Source organism: Geotrypetes seraphini, chromosome 7, assembly GCF_902459505.1.
Source record: "Geotrypetes seraphini chromosome 7, aGeoSer1.1, whole genome shotgun sequence".
NCBI lineage: Eukaryota > Metazoa > Chordata > Amphibia > Gymnophiona > Dermophiidae > Geotrypetes > Geotrypetes seraphini.
In genome coordinates this window covers 5,963,647-5,977,325 of record NC_047090.1, presented here as the reverse complement: position 1 = coordinate 5,977,325, position 13,679 = coordinate 5,963,647, and the positions used below count along the sequence as shown (strand labels likewise).

The 13,679-nt window shown below is 43.4% G+C and overlaps 1 protein-coding gene across 2 annotated transcripts in view; it reads right to left on the bottom strand.

The window, feature by feature from the left end:
- Nucleotides 1-13,679, bottom strand: part of LOC117363916 (LARGE xylosyl- and glucuronyltransferase 1) — a 391,773-nt gene that overhangs the window by 245,860 nt on the left and 132,234 nt on the right. For both annotated transcript variants that reach the window (XM_033952487.1, XM_033952488.1), the window contains exon 2: nt 10,456-10,645. In XM_033952487.1, coding sequence (XP_033808378.1) covers nt 10,456-10,645 — 190 coding nt within the window. The remainder of the gene's footprint in view (nt 1-10,455; nt 10,646-13,679) is intronic.

Sequence of the window (13,679 nt, the reverse complement as noted above, 5' to 3'; positions counted from 1 at the left end):
ACTTTTTTATTTAATGATGCTTTTAATGAATAATTTTTCTCTGTTTATTTTTCATCCCTACTTTATGTTTTTTCCTAATATATGTTTTTTTCCTTCACCATTAGAAAATATGTAACTTTTCCCCCCTTTTCCCTCCCTTTTTCATGTTTGTTTTTAATGTATTATTTAATTATTTAACAAATACGTGTTTTATTATTGTTTTTTTTAATGTTTTACTAATATGACTGAATGTTCTCTTATAACCTGTTTTTAAATGTACATCGCTTAGAATGTTTTAAATAGGCGATTCATCAAAAATAAAGTGAACTTGAACTTGAACTCTATCGTATCTCCCCTCTCCTGCCTTTCCTCCAAAGTGTACAGATTGAGATCTTTAAGTCTGTCCCCATATGCCTTATGACGAAGACCACACACCATTTTAGTTGCCTTCCTCTGGACAAACTCCATCCTTTTTATATCTTTTTGAAGGTGCCGCTTCCAGAATTGTACACAATATTCTAAATGAGGTCTCACCAGAGTCTTATTCAGGGGCATCAATACTTCCTTTTTCCTTATGCACCCTGACATCCTTCTAGCTTTCACCGTTGCTTTTTCAACAGTTTATTTTCACAAGCGTTTTCTTGATTTTGTACTGTTTTGGTATTTTGTCATGTATTTTGCTCAGTCTGGTTTAAATTATCTATGTATTTTGTAAACTGCATCATAGATTTGTAGATGAGCGGTAAACAAGAAATTTTTAAATAAAAATTGAATTGTTTTTTCATATCGCTTTCCTGTTTTTCCCACATGCCAAGTTTCATTACATCTCTGTTACATTTTCAGAGTTATTTTTGCCCCCGGACATTCAGCCTCAACCCCTTTTGCATAATTCTCTCTCACTTCTGTTGGATTGGATTAGGGTTACCATATTTGGAGCCTCACAAACCCGGATGCATGGCCCCGCCCCCATCTCCGCCTTGTTCCGTCTCATCCCACCCTGTTCCGTCCCCAACCCCGCCCCCCTCAAAGCCGTGTCTTCTTTCCCAACGAGCTCCGGCCGCATCTGTTGGGCCTCGAGCATGCGCGGATGTGTGCGACGTCATCCACGCAGGCCGAGAGGTCCTCCCACATGCGGCCGGAGTTCGTCGGGACTTTCCAAAACCCGGTTTTGGGAAAGTCCATCCGGAAACCCGGGTATGTCCTCCAAAAAGAGGGCATGTCCGGATTTTCCCGGACGTCTGGTAACCCTAGGTTGGATAGAACAAGTGCTTTATGGGTGTCTCTTTCTCTGGATTCTCTTCCTGTCTCAGGACACGCTTTATTTCATCCACACTCACAGGCTGGGCTTTTGCTGGAGAAATGTGCTCAGTGTAGGTATTATCCCCCTCTTACTCAGTCAAGCAGCCAGCTGTCTTAGCTTAGACATGAGAGATGCATGGCAAATAAGACTCTCGAACCGTGCTGATGAAGATTAATCTTGCCCCTCTGATGAGCAGGGACTGCTTAATCTCCATTATTAATATTAAACCACCGAGGTACAAGCATAGCAAATGCAGGCAAGGCCAGGAGAGAGAGGGAGAAGGGGGGTGCAGGAGACAGATGTTCACAGCAGATCACAGAATAGCCGTGCTGGATTTAGTTTTTCGCTTGGCATCTGTTTTGGGTAAAGAGCAGTGACCAGTAACAAGAAAACCATGGGAAAATTTAAAAAAAAACAAACAAACACCCAATACGTACAACTTCTTTATTTGCAAAAAAAAAAAACCCCTAAAACATTAAGTTAGTTAAGCTGATAATTGTCAGGGCACTGCTTGTTTAGTGTAGCAGAGACAGCGTTATTTAGAGAAAGGCAACAGCAGAAGCAAACTCCTGAAAATAGAAATGCCTAAAAATAAACCCTGTGAATTCAGAGGCCTAATTTTAAAATCGGATCACAAGTCACTGCGGCATCCCAAAATCTTTATTCAATATTTACTGTTATTACACTGATGGGTAGCAAAAACTGTGCTCTTTTAAAGATGTGTGTCCTTGCACTACTAGGGAGGGGTGCTGAATGCTCAGATTTTCCGCAATAAACCCTCAGAAGACGGACACGCTGCAGGCGGGCACCCTGCCAGGAATGGGGGGGGGGTCCGTGAAGGGGAAGGGGGGAGAAGAACTCCAGCCAGAGCCCATTTCTGCCTGGAAACCAGATTTCTGAAAGAAGAGGGAGGGGGAGGAAGCGGTTAAGCTAGGCCACTGCTGTCAGCCCTTCAATTCCACGCAGAATCAGCGCCTTATGAGCTGCGAGCCTAAGAGCCGGCCGACTTCAGAGCCCTGGGCTTGGTTTCCTCGGCCTCTGGAAGGAAAAAAAAAATGAACTTAAAGGCACACAAAATGGCAAATGATTGGGGGGGGAAATCGCGCACTCCAACTACAGAACTCGTTCTGACAACTCGCTCCTCAATGCACATTTGAACGCAGTAACTCAGATGAACCAACTGAAGACGCACCGTCAGGCACACATCGGACTGGGTTTAGTCTTTCCCCCAGACAAACCACTAAGCTGCTCCCTTCCTCGTTCACTGCCAGTGCCATGAGGAGCATCCGGGTTCTTCCTCCTAGGCTGAGAACGCAGAGGCTGTTCACAGTCCTTAATCACAGTCTCTTGAGTGATGCTGATTATCTGGTGGCTGGATTTAGAGCAAATGAATAGGAGAAGACAAGTCCAAAAGCAAGCCAAAACAGTAGCGGGAGAGACCAAGAGACAAAGCAGTCTATGGTGTTCAAACAGATGAGTTTATTACATGCCCAGAAGGTGACTTTAATGTCTTTGATAGGTTTATGTTATAAACTTTGGGGGAAATTATTTAAGAGGTGCCTAAAGACAAGCACCTAAATTAATCAGTAAATTGGCATAAATTATGAGCTTTAACAAGCTCATCATTGAAAAAATAAAAATTAACTGTGTGACAGGCACCTAACTCCAAAGTAGCCGTGTTTAGGGGTAGAGAAGAACTTAGGTTCCGCTAAGCGAGCGATTCTCTAAAGGACTTAGATGCCGCTAAGCGAGCGATTGGGTGACGGGATAATCACGCGCCAGACGCAAGCGCGCCGACAATCCAGCGCCGACAATTCGGCGGAAGACAGAAGCGCGCGGGGGAAAAAATAATTTTTAAAGAGCTCTGACTGGGGGTTTGGGGTGGCAACCCCCCCATTTTATTGGTTAGTGTTCGCGCTGCCGTTGCGGGGGGATGTGGGGGGTGAAACCCCCCACTTTATAGAGAAAACGGAACTTTTCCTGAAAAAAATCAGAAAAAGTTCTGTTTTCGCTGTAATGGAGGTTTCCAAACCCCCGAACCTCCCTCCAATAGCAGCGCGAACACTAACCAATAAAGTGGGGGGGTTGCCACCCCAAACCCCCAGTCAGAGCTCTTTAAAAATTACTTTTTCCCCAGTGCGCTTCTGTCGTGCGCCGAATTGTCGGCGCGCTGACGTCTTGCGCTCCACTGTCTATGAACTGAGTGATTGTCTAAAGGACTTGGTGCCGCTAAGCGGGCGATTGTCTAAAGGACTTAAGTGATGCTAAGTGAGCGATTATCTAAAGGACTTAGGTGCTGCTAAGTGAGTGATTGTCTAAAGGACTTAAGTACTGCTAAGTGAGTGATTGTCTAAAGGACTTAAGTGATGCTAAGTGAGCGATTATCTAAAAGACTTAGGTGCTGCTAAGTGAGTGATTGTCTAAAGGACTTAAGTGCTGCTAAGTGAGTGATTGTCTAAAGGACTTGGTGCCGCTAAGCGGGCGATTGTCTAAAGGACTTAAGTGCTGCTAAGTGAGTGATTGTCTAAAGGACTTGGTGCCGCTAAGCGGGCGATTGTCTAAAGGACAAGTGCTGCTAAGTGAGTGATTGTCTAAAGGACTTAAGTGCTGCTAAGTGAGTGATTGTCTAAAGGACTTGGTGCCGCTAAGCGGGCGATTGTCTAAAGGACTTAAGTGCTGCTAAGTGAGTGATTGTCTAAAGGACTTAAGTGCTGATAAGTGAGTGATTGTCTAAAGGACTTAAGTGTCGCTAAGCGTGATTCTCTAAATGACTTAGGTGCCTACAATGTATGCCTTTAAAACTCTTACCTACATTACAGGTACCTAAGTTTTAAGTTAGAAGTCATATATATACATACATATAAATAAAATATACATGATAGCCTAAACAAAATTATGGAAACTTGACAAAAACATATGGTAAGACTGAATGGAAAAAGTACCGAATATAAACCAAGATTTTGGGGCCAAAAAAGTGGCCCAAAAATGGGGGTTTTGGTTTATATTCGGGTCAGTGCCCACCAGCCCCCTTCCTGGACCTGTTGAAGGCCTCCACCGGTGAGCCGGGACAGGAATGATTGCTCCCGCCTCCTGTCCCGACCGATTCTTAACAACTCTCGCCTCCCCGATTCGTAAAAAGCGTACCTTTAAAATCCCTGGTGGTCCAGCGGTGAACTGGGACAGGATCGATCTTCCTACGCGCGAGCCCCCTGAAGAACTGCTGTCGGAATGACTGCCATGAGTTCCCACGGTCTTGCAAGAACTTGCAGCGGCCATTCAGATAGCGGCTTTGCAAGGAGCAGGAGTAAAGGAAAATTGACAAACAAATATACACAAACCACAAAAATGGAAGTACATCCCATTAAAGAGAAACATAAGCAGTATATCCATAAACAAGTGCGCAAATAAAAAAAAAAAATTTATAAAAAAGGAAGGAACATAAGAACTGCCATACTGGGACAGACTGAAGGTCCATCAAAGCCCAGTGTTCTGTTTCCAACAGTGGCCAACCCAGGTCCCTAGTACCTGGCAGAAACCCAAAGAGTAGCAACATTCCAGAGCTGAGATTGTGATGTCATAATGCCTCAATCCACCAATGCCTAAGAGCCAACCTCAGCAGTGATGTCACAATGGCTTCATACCTATTCTCCTATTTTATAGGGAGATAAATTTAGGTATTCTGTGATGAAGAATAATATATGCTAATGTTTTCACAGCTCTAATTTAACTTGATATTAATAACAATATTATAGTGAAGTGCTCAGACCTTATAACCTGAAATATAGTGATGTCACTACATTGAGGTTAACAAGGGGACCATCATCGCCTTCACCTGTCCCCTGACCACCCTTGTTAAACAAATGCTACTATCAGATAATCTCAGTATACTTATCTGAATGGGGTGGATAGTTGTTTGTCGTTAATCCTCAATGGTGACTATGTGCCATTAAATCATGTGTGCATCGCTAAAAAATAACTTGAACTTTTCATCCGTTCATCCAATACTTCCCGTCCCCCCGACTCGAGTTTCACCTCTTCATCAGGGAGGGACACTGGTGTAGGCTCACTGAGGTGAGACTGACCCAAAGCAGCGGACCTCAGTGAGCCTACACCAGTGACCCTCCCTGATGAAGAGGTGAAACTCGAGTCGGGGGGACGGGAAGTATTGGATGAACGGATGAAAAGTTCAAGTTATTTTTTAGCGATGCACACATGATGCACCTGTCACTCTCCCCCACTACCACGGTACACGAAAGACATTAATATCCCCCTTGTATCACAGTCCATAATCTGACAACAGGCTTCGGAAGAAAAGACCTTGGCACGTCACACAACAGAAAATGAATTTTCTGATACCATGACAGATAGGGAATTGAGTTCACGCATCAAAACAGCAACATCGTTGGGGGGAAGGGAGGGATGGAGAGAGGGAGGGGTAGGGAAGAGGGGAGGGGAAGGAGAGAAGAGTGATACAAGTATACAAATATCTAACTCTGCAGCAGGTAACCTAAACATTCGGAAGAATTCTGCAGTACCAGACAGGCACTTGTAATTGAGGGAGGCAGTGATGGGTCCAGAAGCACAAATGTTATAAAAATTATCCCTTCCCATTCCAGATTCAATTACAGGAGTCGGTGGAAGCCTCAACAGGGCACACTCAACCACTCAGGCTTTTAGGATATCCACATGGAGTAGGCATGAGTTTTAAGCTAGCCTCAGGCAAGACTAAAAAGGTTAGGGCTCTTCAACTTGGAAAAGAGACGGCTGAGGGGAGATATGATTGAAGGCTACAAAATCCTGAGTGGTATAGGACGGGTACAAGTGGACCGATTTTTCACTCCGTCAAAAATTACAGAGAGTAGAGGACACTCGATGAAGTTACAGGGAAATACTTTTTAAAACCAATAGGATGAAATATTTTTTTCACTCAGAAAATAGTTAAAAGCTCTGGAACGTATTGCCAGAGGTTGTGATAAGAGCGGATAGCGTAGCTGGTTTTAAGAAAGGTTTGAACAAATTCCTGAAGGAAAAGTCCATAGTCTGTTATTAAGACATAGGGGAAGCCTCTGCTTGCCCTGGATCGGTAGCATGGAATGTTGCTACTCTTTGGGATTCTAGAATCTTGTTACTCTTTGGGATTCCGGAATCTTGCTATTCCTTGGGATTCTGTATGGAATGTTGCTACTCTTTGGGATTCCAGAATCCTGTTACTCTTTGGGATTCCGGAATCTTGCTATTCCTTGGGATTCTATATGGGTTTTGGCCAGGTACTAGTGACCTGGATTGGCCACCGTAAGAACGGGCTCAATAGACTTTTGGTCTGACCCAGTAAGGCTATTCTTATTTGCCTTCCCCTTGTCATTAGCTAAGTAGACCTTGGTGGGCTTCTTCCAGTTCGAATTGCTTAACTCCCCATTCCCTTCTTTCTAGTTGGTCCAGAAGCTCTAGATTCTGTCTCTCTTCCCTGGACATCTCGCTACCCTATTTCTTTTTTTTTCCAAAAATAGTTTATTAAAAATTTTTAACAAGCCATTAAACAAACAAACAAGTATCTTAAATTATACTAAAAAAAATAAAAAATAAAAAAATACAATTAGTCCTGGGTTATTACATCTATCTTGAATCACATCACTCATCATATGTAAATACTATATTCCACTCTTAAAAGCAAACATTTTCTCATACTTAGCATATAAGCACAGCATATTCCACCTATTATTACAATCCAGTTTTGGAAAAATCTTTCCAATTTAAAAATAGACTTGATAGCTATTAATAGCAGGTTTTTCAAGTATCTAGCTTAGTAACCATACCAAGAGCACCTAAAATTATTATTTTAAATGTTAGGGGTTCTGAAATAGAAAAACGTAGAAATACTTGACCGTATTTCCCCCCCAGTACGCATTAACATAAGGACGTTACCCTATTTCCAGTCATTAGTCTGAAAACCGCTTTGCTGTGGTGATGGTAAGAAAGGCATCAGAATAAGTCCTTCATATGCAATAATCCATCTCATTGTTTATTATCTTTCTGAGGTATAGACATTTCATTATATGCAAGGTGCCCTGCAGCTGTTCAGACTCCTTGGAAAAACGACCCCTTCATCTACAACCACCCTAGACACCATTTCAATTGTAAGCATTTTGACCTAGGAAGTCATGGTAATCGTATGAAAATGCAGCCCCCCTAAAAGCCAAGCCAACCAATATTCAGCCAGCAATGGTGATTAAACGCTTACTGTTGCTAAGTCAGACTCGGATGGTCGGTACCAGATCATTTGCGGGCATTAGCACTGGGCATCTGGGCCTGACTGGAGAGGAAACAACCATCAACCCTTCTGCAGGTCCCGGCTAACGATCAGCTGGACACCCAGTTACGGCACTTGTACAGATTCCGGATGAATATTAGTCCCAATTTGATTCTCATCCACCCCTCCCTCCTCAAGAGCACTTTTTCCTACCCCCACCAAGAGCAACCCCCCCCCTCTCTCTGCCCCTGAACATTGTGCCCATATTAAAGGCCCCCCCACCCACCTAACGTTACATTTCCTGGTGATCTAGGGTAGAAAGGGGAGCAGCGGATCCGCATTTGTCCCTGCCCATGATAACTCCGGCTTCAAAATGGCTGCTGTGAGACTACCAACTAGACGTCAACAGCAGCCATTTTGAAGCCAGAGCTACCCTAGCAGGAGCAAATAGGGACTGCGCTTGTCCTTTCTACCGTAGACCAGGACTGGGAATGCCCAGTGAATGAAGGGCTCAATGCTCTTAAGGGGGGGAGGGCTGAGGCCACAAGACTTAAGAATATCCATACTGGGTCAGACCCATGATCCACCTAGCTCAGTATTCTGTTTCCACAGTGGCCAATCCAGGTCACAAATACCAGGCAGAAACATTCCAGAATCTCAAAGAGTAGAAACATTCCGGAACCCAAAATAGCAACATTCCATGCGGAATCCCGAAAGAATAGCAGGATTCCTTGCTGCCGATCCCGGGGGTAAGCAGAGGCTTCCCCCCAAGTCTGCCTCAACAGTAGACCATAGACTTTTCCTCCAGCAACTTGCCAAAAACTTATTTTTTAAACCCAGCTATGCAAACTGCTGTTACCACATCATCTGGCAACAAGGAATCTTCAGGACACTACCCAGATGTTATCTGGCTATTGCAGTGTATCGCAAACTGTGTGCCCCGACAGATTCCAAGTGTGCTGCAAGATGCCGATGCCAGCGAGGAGGAAGCGCAGACACTGGCCGACTTTTTATAGGACGTGCCTCTCGCGGCGAGTCAGCCGGTGCTGGTGCCTTTTACTCCTCACCCACACCCGCAGCAATAGGAGGCTCAGGGCCGCGGCTGGAAGACACCCGCACTTGCACGCGAGGTCATCACGGTGACATCTGTGCATTTCCAGGTGCCCTCCAGCCGCCGCCCCAAGATTACTGTACCGCAGCTTAAAAAGTTTGTGACATGCTGGGTTATTAGATGAGATTCAGTGCCAGGACTGCTTTTTATCCATTCCTAATTTGCCCAAAATAGGACCACATATCGCCAGCATCTTGATAAGTACCAGATCCATCCCTGGTTCACTCTGGCACTATCCGGATAGTGCAGAGGTAGTCTGCACTGATATTCAGTGACACAACCTGTTATGTGCCAGTAAATAATCAGCAGATAATCAGCCAGAGCCTCTCCTGCCTGGTTAAATCACTCTGAATATCAACTGTAGAGTAAATAAGCACGTAAACAGTTTAAAATCTCCTAAAAGGCCTGACCCATATTAAGTGGCAGAATTCTAGGACAGTATGCCAAGCCCCTAGCAAGACAGAGAGTAGCCTGCAAACCACTGGTTCCAGATCCAGAAACCCTTTCAGTCCCATGGGAGACTCGGTTGCATTCCAAGAGTGAAAAAGCAAACAGATGCTTACCTGTAGCAGGTGTTCTCCAAGGACAGTAGGCATACAATCTCACTTTCGACGATGTCATCCACAAAACCCGGTACGGATGCTGCCGAAAAGTTTTCAAACTAAAGTTTTCAGCCTTTCAGCAATCTCTTTTGCATGTAGAGAGACCGAGGATACAGCTAACGTCTCGATGTTCAGGATCCAGACACTGGACGCACCAATTATGTGGGTCAGAGTCCGATACGGTCTGATCACACCGACCAATTTATGACCAATGATTCGTTCAGTTGATCGGCCTTGGCTGTTTTGAAACGACACAATAGTAGTCCGAGGTCTTTTTCCCTCTGTTTATGAAACGATGCACAGTCACGACTTATACTATTAAAGCAAGATTTAATATGATCCCATTTGGGAATAACTTTTTCACAACTCTACTCTGAATGTTTATCTTCTGATTACACTGAGAATATTTCTTAACGCGATTGGTACCTCTGATATGGAAGGAAAACGACTTGACACTAAGTCAAAGGGCAAAATGGCCTGTGGAGGTCGAATTAACTAGGATGCCAAAAACAGTCAATGCTCCCAGGAGAGAAAAAAAAGGGCTCAGGGTGGTTCGAAGGCCACAAAACGGAAAATTGACAATAATGAACTAAAGTCGGGTAAAATACTGAACACAAAATCAAGAAATTACGAAGAGCAAAAAAAATAGGTACAGGAAGGCTCAAATAAAGGCAGGCAAAAATTTGATGCACTAAAGAGAAAACTGAAAACACAGCTTCTCAGCTCCGCAGAAAATGAAGAAATATTGGTCCTGCAAGCTGATATCGGCTGGGAAGGCACTGGGCACATGCGTGGTACGGGCACGGCCTAAAGATTTAAAGTGACAGTGTACTTGGTAGCATCCGTTCTAGATTCCATGGATGACGTCTCCCACATGCGAGAATATTATGGTTGCTTGTCCTTGGAGAATACTGTTAAAAAGAGGAATTGCTATGTTCTACTCCACTGACCTTGTTATATATGTGGTCTCTTATGTGTGGTTTTATATCCCACCAAATAACGATTGCCACGGTGAAATTTATCCGTACAATGTGAAATGATGAACATGAACTGTGACATACGTTAAAATTAGACACAAGGTTATACTGCTAAAAGCAGGGGGCAGATTAAGACTGACCACACTTCCATCTTCCCATTTACTTACATGTCTTGAAAGGACCACATCCCCTCCGCATTTTGCATTTATGGGTTTGCCAATAACAATATGGCCGCCTACCTTCAAAGGTCCCAGTGAAGAGGTAAATCCAGGTGAGCGCCGGAACGAAAAGGAGGGTGAGAGAGACTGCCAGGAATTTCTTTCTCCCTCTGCACATTCCCAGCATTCTCTCAAAGGTGGCGGTTTTCCTAACCCCGGCGCTGTTCCTATGTCGGGAGCACTGGTTCCACAGCCAGCCACATGTTACTTCCTGGGGGGGGGAAAAAAACACAGAACAGAAAGTGGTTAGTAGCAAGTACACCCTTTCCAAGACATAGAAAAAGAATATTTCAAGGTTAACAGTTCAATCTTCTTCAAATTCTCTACATGACGCTCTTTAAGATAACTAGAACTTTCTAGGGTGTCACACTTTTCCTGGGACAACTAAAAAGACTTAGGTAGCATACCAGCTTTTAGGGCCACTGAGGTCCTTTTTCCAGAGTGCTCAGATGCTTCCAAGTCTAATTTTGAGTAATGGGATAGATAAGGAGAGGACACACTGAACTCTGTGGAGACCTGTAATCTGTTTAGGAAAGACTGAGATGGCAGCACAAGCTTTTTATAGGCCCAATATTCAGTGGTGCTTAACTGCAAGGCAATGTTTCCTAAACAAAAAGGCGGGGGTACTGGGACCAGTCAAGTTTATGTTCAAGTTTAATAAATATTTGATTAATCGCTTACTCAAATATCTAAGCGATGAACAAATCATTCAATTTACAGATAATACAGGGGTTATAAGACAGATGGACACTGAAGAAAACATATTAAATGAACGACTAACAGAATAAACAGAAAAGGAAAACAAAGGGAAAGGCAGGGTAATGAAATACAATAATAATGATAGAAAGAAGGACGATTATGGTAAAAAGCAATAGGAGGGAAATAAAAGAAGGAGCCTTCTGAAAAAAAGCGAAATTAGACCGGGACTCCTAAATATCATAAGCATCTTTGAACAAAAAGCTCTTAAGTTGACTTTTAAATTTATCTAAGTTCTTTTCTTCTCTGAGTTCCAAATTTGAGGAGCTGTAAGAGAAGATAGAGTGCCGCCGTGTATTAATAACTTTAAGTGAGGGCGTAACTAATAGATGTTGGTCAATAGATCTCAGTGATCTGATTGGGGTATAAGGGATCAATAACTTGTAGATGAAAGCTGGGGCTTTATATAACAGGGATTTGAAAGTAAGTAGATTTAGTTTACAGTGGTGCCTCGCATAACGGACGCCTCGCACAGCGAACGCTGCGCACAACGAACTTCAGGTCTTGCTTCCCACAACGAACTTCGTTTCACACAACGAAGTCACCCGAGCTGCATCGCTTAACTGCCCTCTCTCCGCCTGGCTCCCTGTGCAGTGGCGCTACATATTTTAAACCTCCCCCCGCCGCCACCGCATATTTTTAAACCTCCCCCCGCCGCCTGGGCCTGCGCTGATCTCTGAATGGCTGCAGTCAGCTCTCGCGGGACTCACAAGAACTAACAGCAGCCATTCGGAGATCGGCATGGGCCCACACAGGCGTGCAGAGGAATTGCTCCTGATCTCTGCGCTTCTGGCCTGTACGCCACTGGCTGGGAAAGATGGGAGGAATTAAAAAAGGTACCGAGGGGGGATGATTAAAAAGGTACTGGGGAGTACCACAGTCACACATAGCAGGAATAGGGTTAGGGTAGTGCAACTAGGGCAACTGTCCCCCCTGGTCAAAGAGAGCCGTAAGCCTCTGCCTGGACTTTGCAGTCCCCAGTTGTGTCTAACACCAGCTCTAACAAGATAAATTTATCTTTTTTTATGTCATCTTAGCATATTTTATGCTACAGAACGAATTATTTTTTTTAACATGTATTGTTATGGGAAAACGCGTTTCACATAATGAACTTTTCACATAACAAACTTGCTCCTGGAACCAATTAAGTTCGTTGTGTGAGGCACCATATATTGAATTCGATGCGCTACTGGAAGCCAGTGTGCTTTCTTAAGAAGAGGAATGACATGACCAAATTTCCTTACTTTCATTGAGTTTAATTGAGGCATTTTGAATGATCTGCAAACGTCTAATTTCTTTTTGAGCTATTCCCATAAGTAAAGCGTTACAATAATCAATTTTCGAAATAACCAGGGAATGAATTAGTATATTAAGAGACTTTGGGCATAGAAATTTGGATAGTGAACGAATTTGGCGAAGTCTGTAAAAGGAAGATTTAACAATATTACTAAAATGATTATGGTATGATCTAGATCAGTGTCTCTCAAACAGTGTGCCAGGGCACAGTGGTGTGCCCCGAAGACATTCCGGATGTGCCACGAGAGATTCCAGAATTTTACTTTATTTTTTAAAATTCCCTTCGTAAGTATAGACTAGACTAGACGGCATGTGCATTATGTACGCAAGAGTCTGTCAATGTTATGAGCCTCTGTGTGCTAAGAATACAACTGCCCTGACCAAGCATCATTCTTTTCATGATCGGTCCTTAAAAACCAACAGCAAGTAATAATAATAATAACAGTTTATTTTTATATACTGCCAAACCATCAGTTCTTGGTGGTTTACACAATAGTAATTACAACAAGTAATTAAAAATTCAGATCCAAATAACAGTGTCTTATAAAAGAAAGTAACACAGTTCAAAACAGATACAAGATGCAACCCTAACTTATTAAGAGTATATATGCACAATACAAATTATTTATACTAAAATAGGTAAGAAACTATGAAAATTATTCCATAAAATAATAAAAATCCACTTATGATAATTTTAAAATCGATTAGATTTTGTATTGTTTAAATAAATAAGTTTTAAGATCTTTCCAAAATTGATAATAAGGGATGGAGAGGGGAGCTGTTTGCCTATGTGTGTGGACCCTAGAGGAGACCTGGATGTTGCCCCGTGTTGCCCGCAACAGTTGTAGAAGCCCGGAGCTGTAATCGGACAGGCACTTTGGAAGACGGACCCCTGACGTCATCGGGTCCGTCCTCCCTGCCTTTCAATCTCCTTAAATTTGAGCCTGCGGCCGCAGGGCATGCCCTAAGGGGCAGGACTCGCCCCTTGGGAGCCCCTTGGAGCACCGTGGAGCTGGGGAGCGGGAGGCCAGGTTGTATAACTTTAATCTGACATTATGGGTAAAAGAAAAATTAAGCCTAAGAGCTCATCACCTGCTGTTTCTGGTCCTATGGACAGACATTTGACATTTCCTACAGAAACTCCAGTACAAACTTTACTTGATTCGAATTCTCCCATATCCGGAGCATAATTA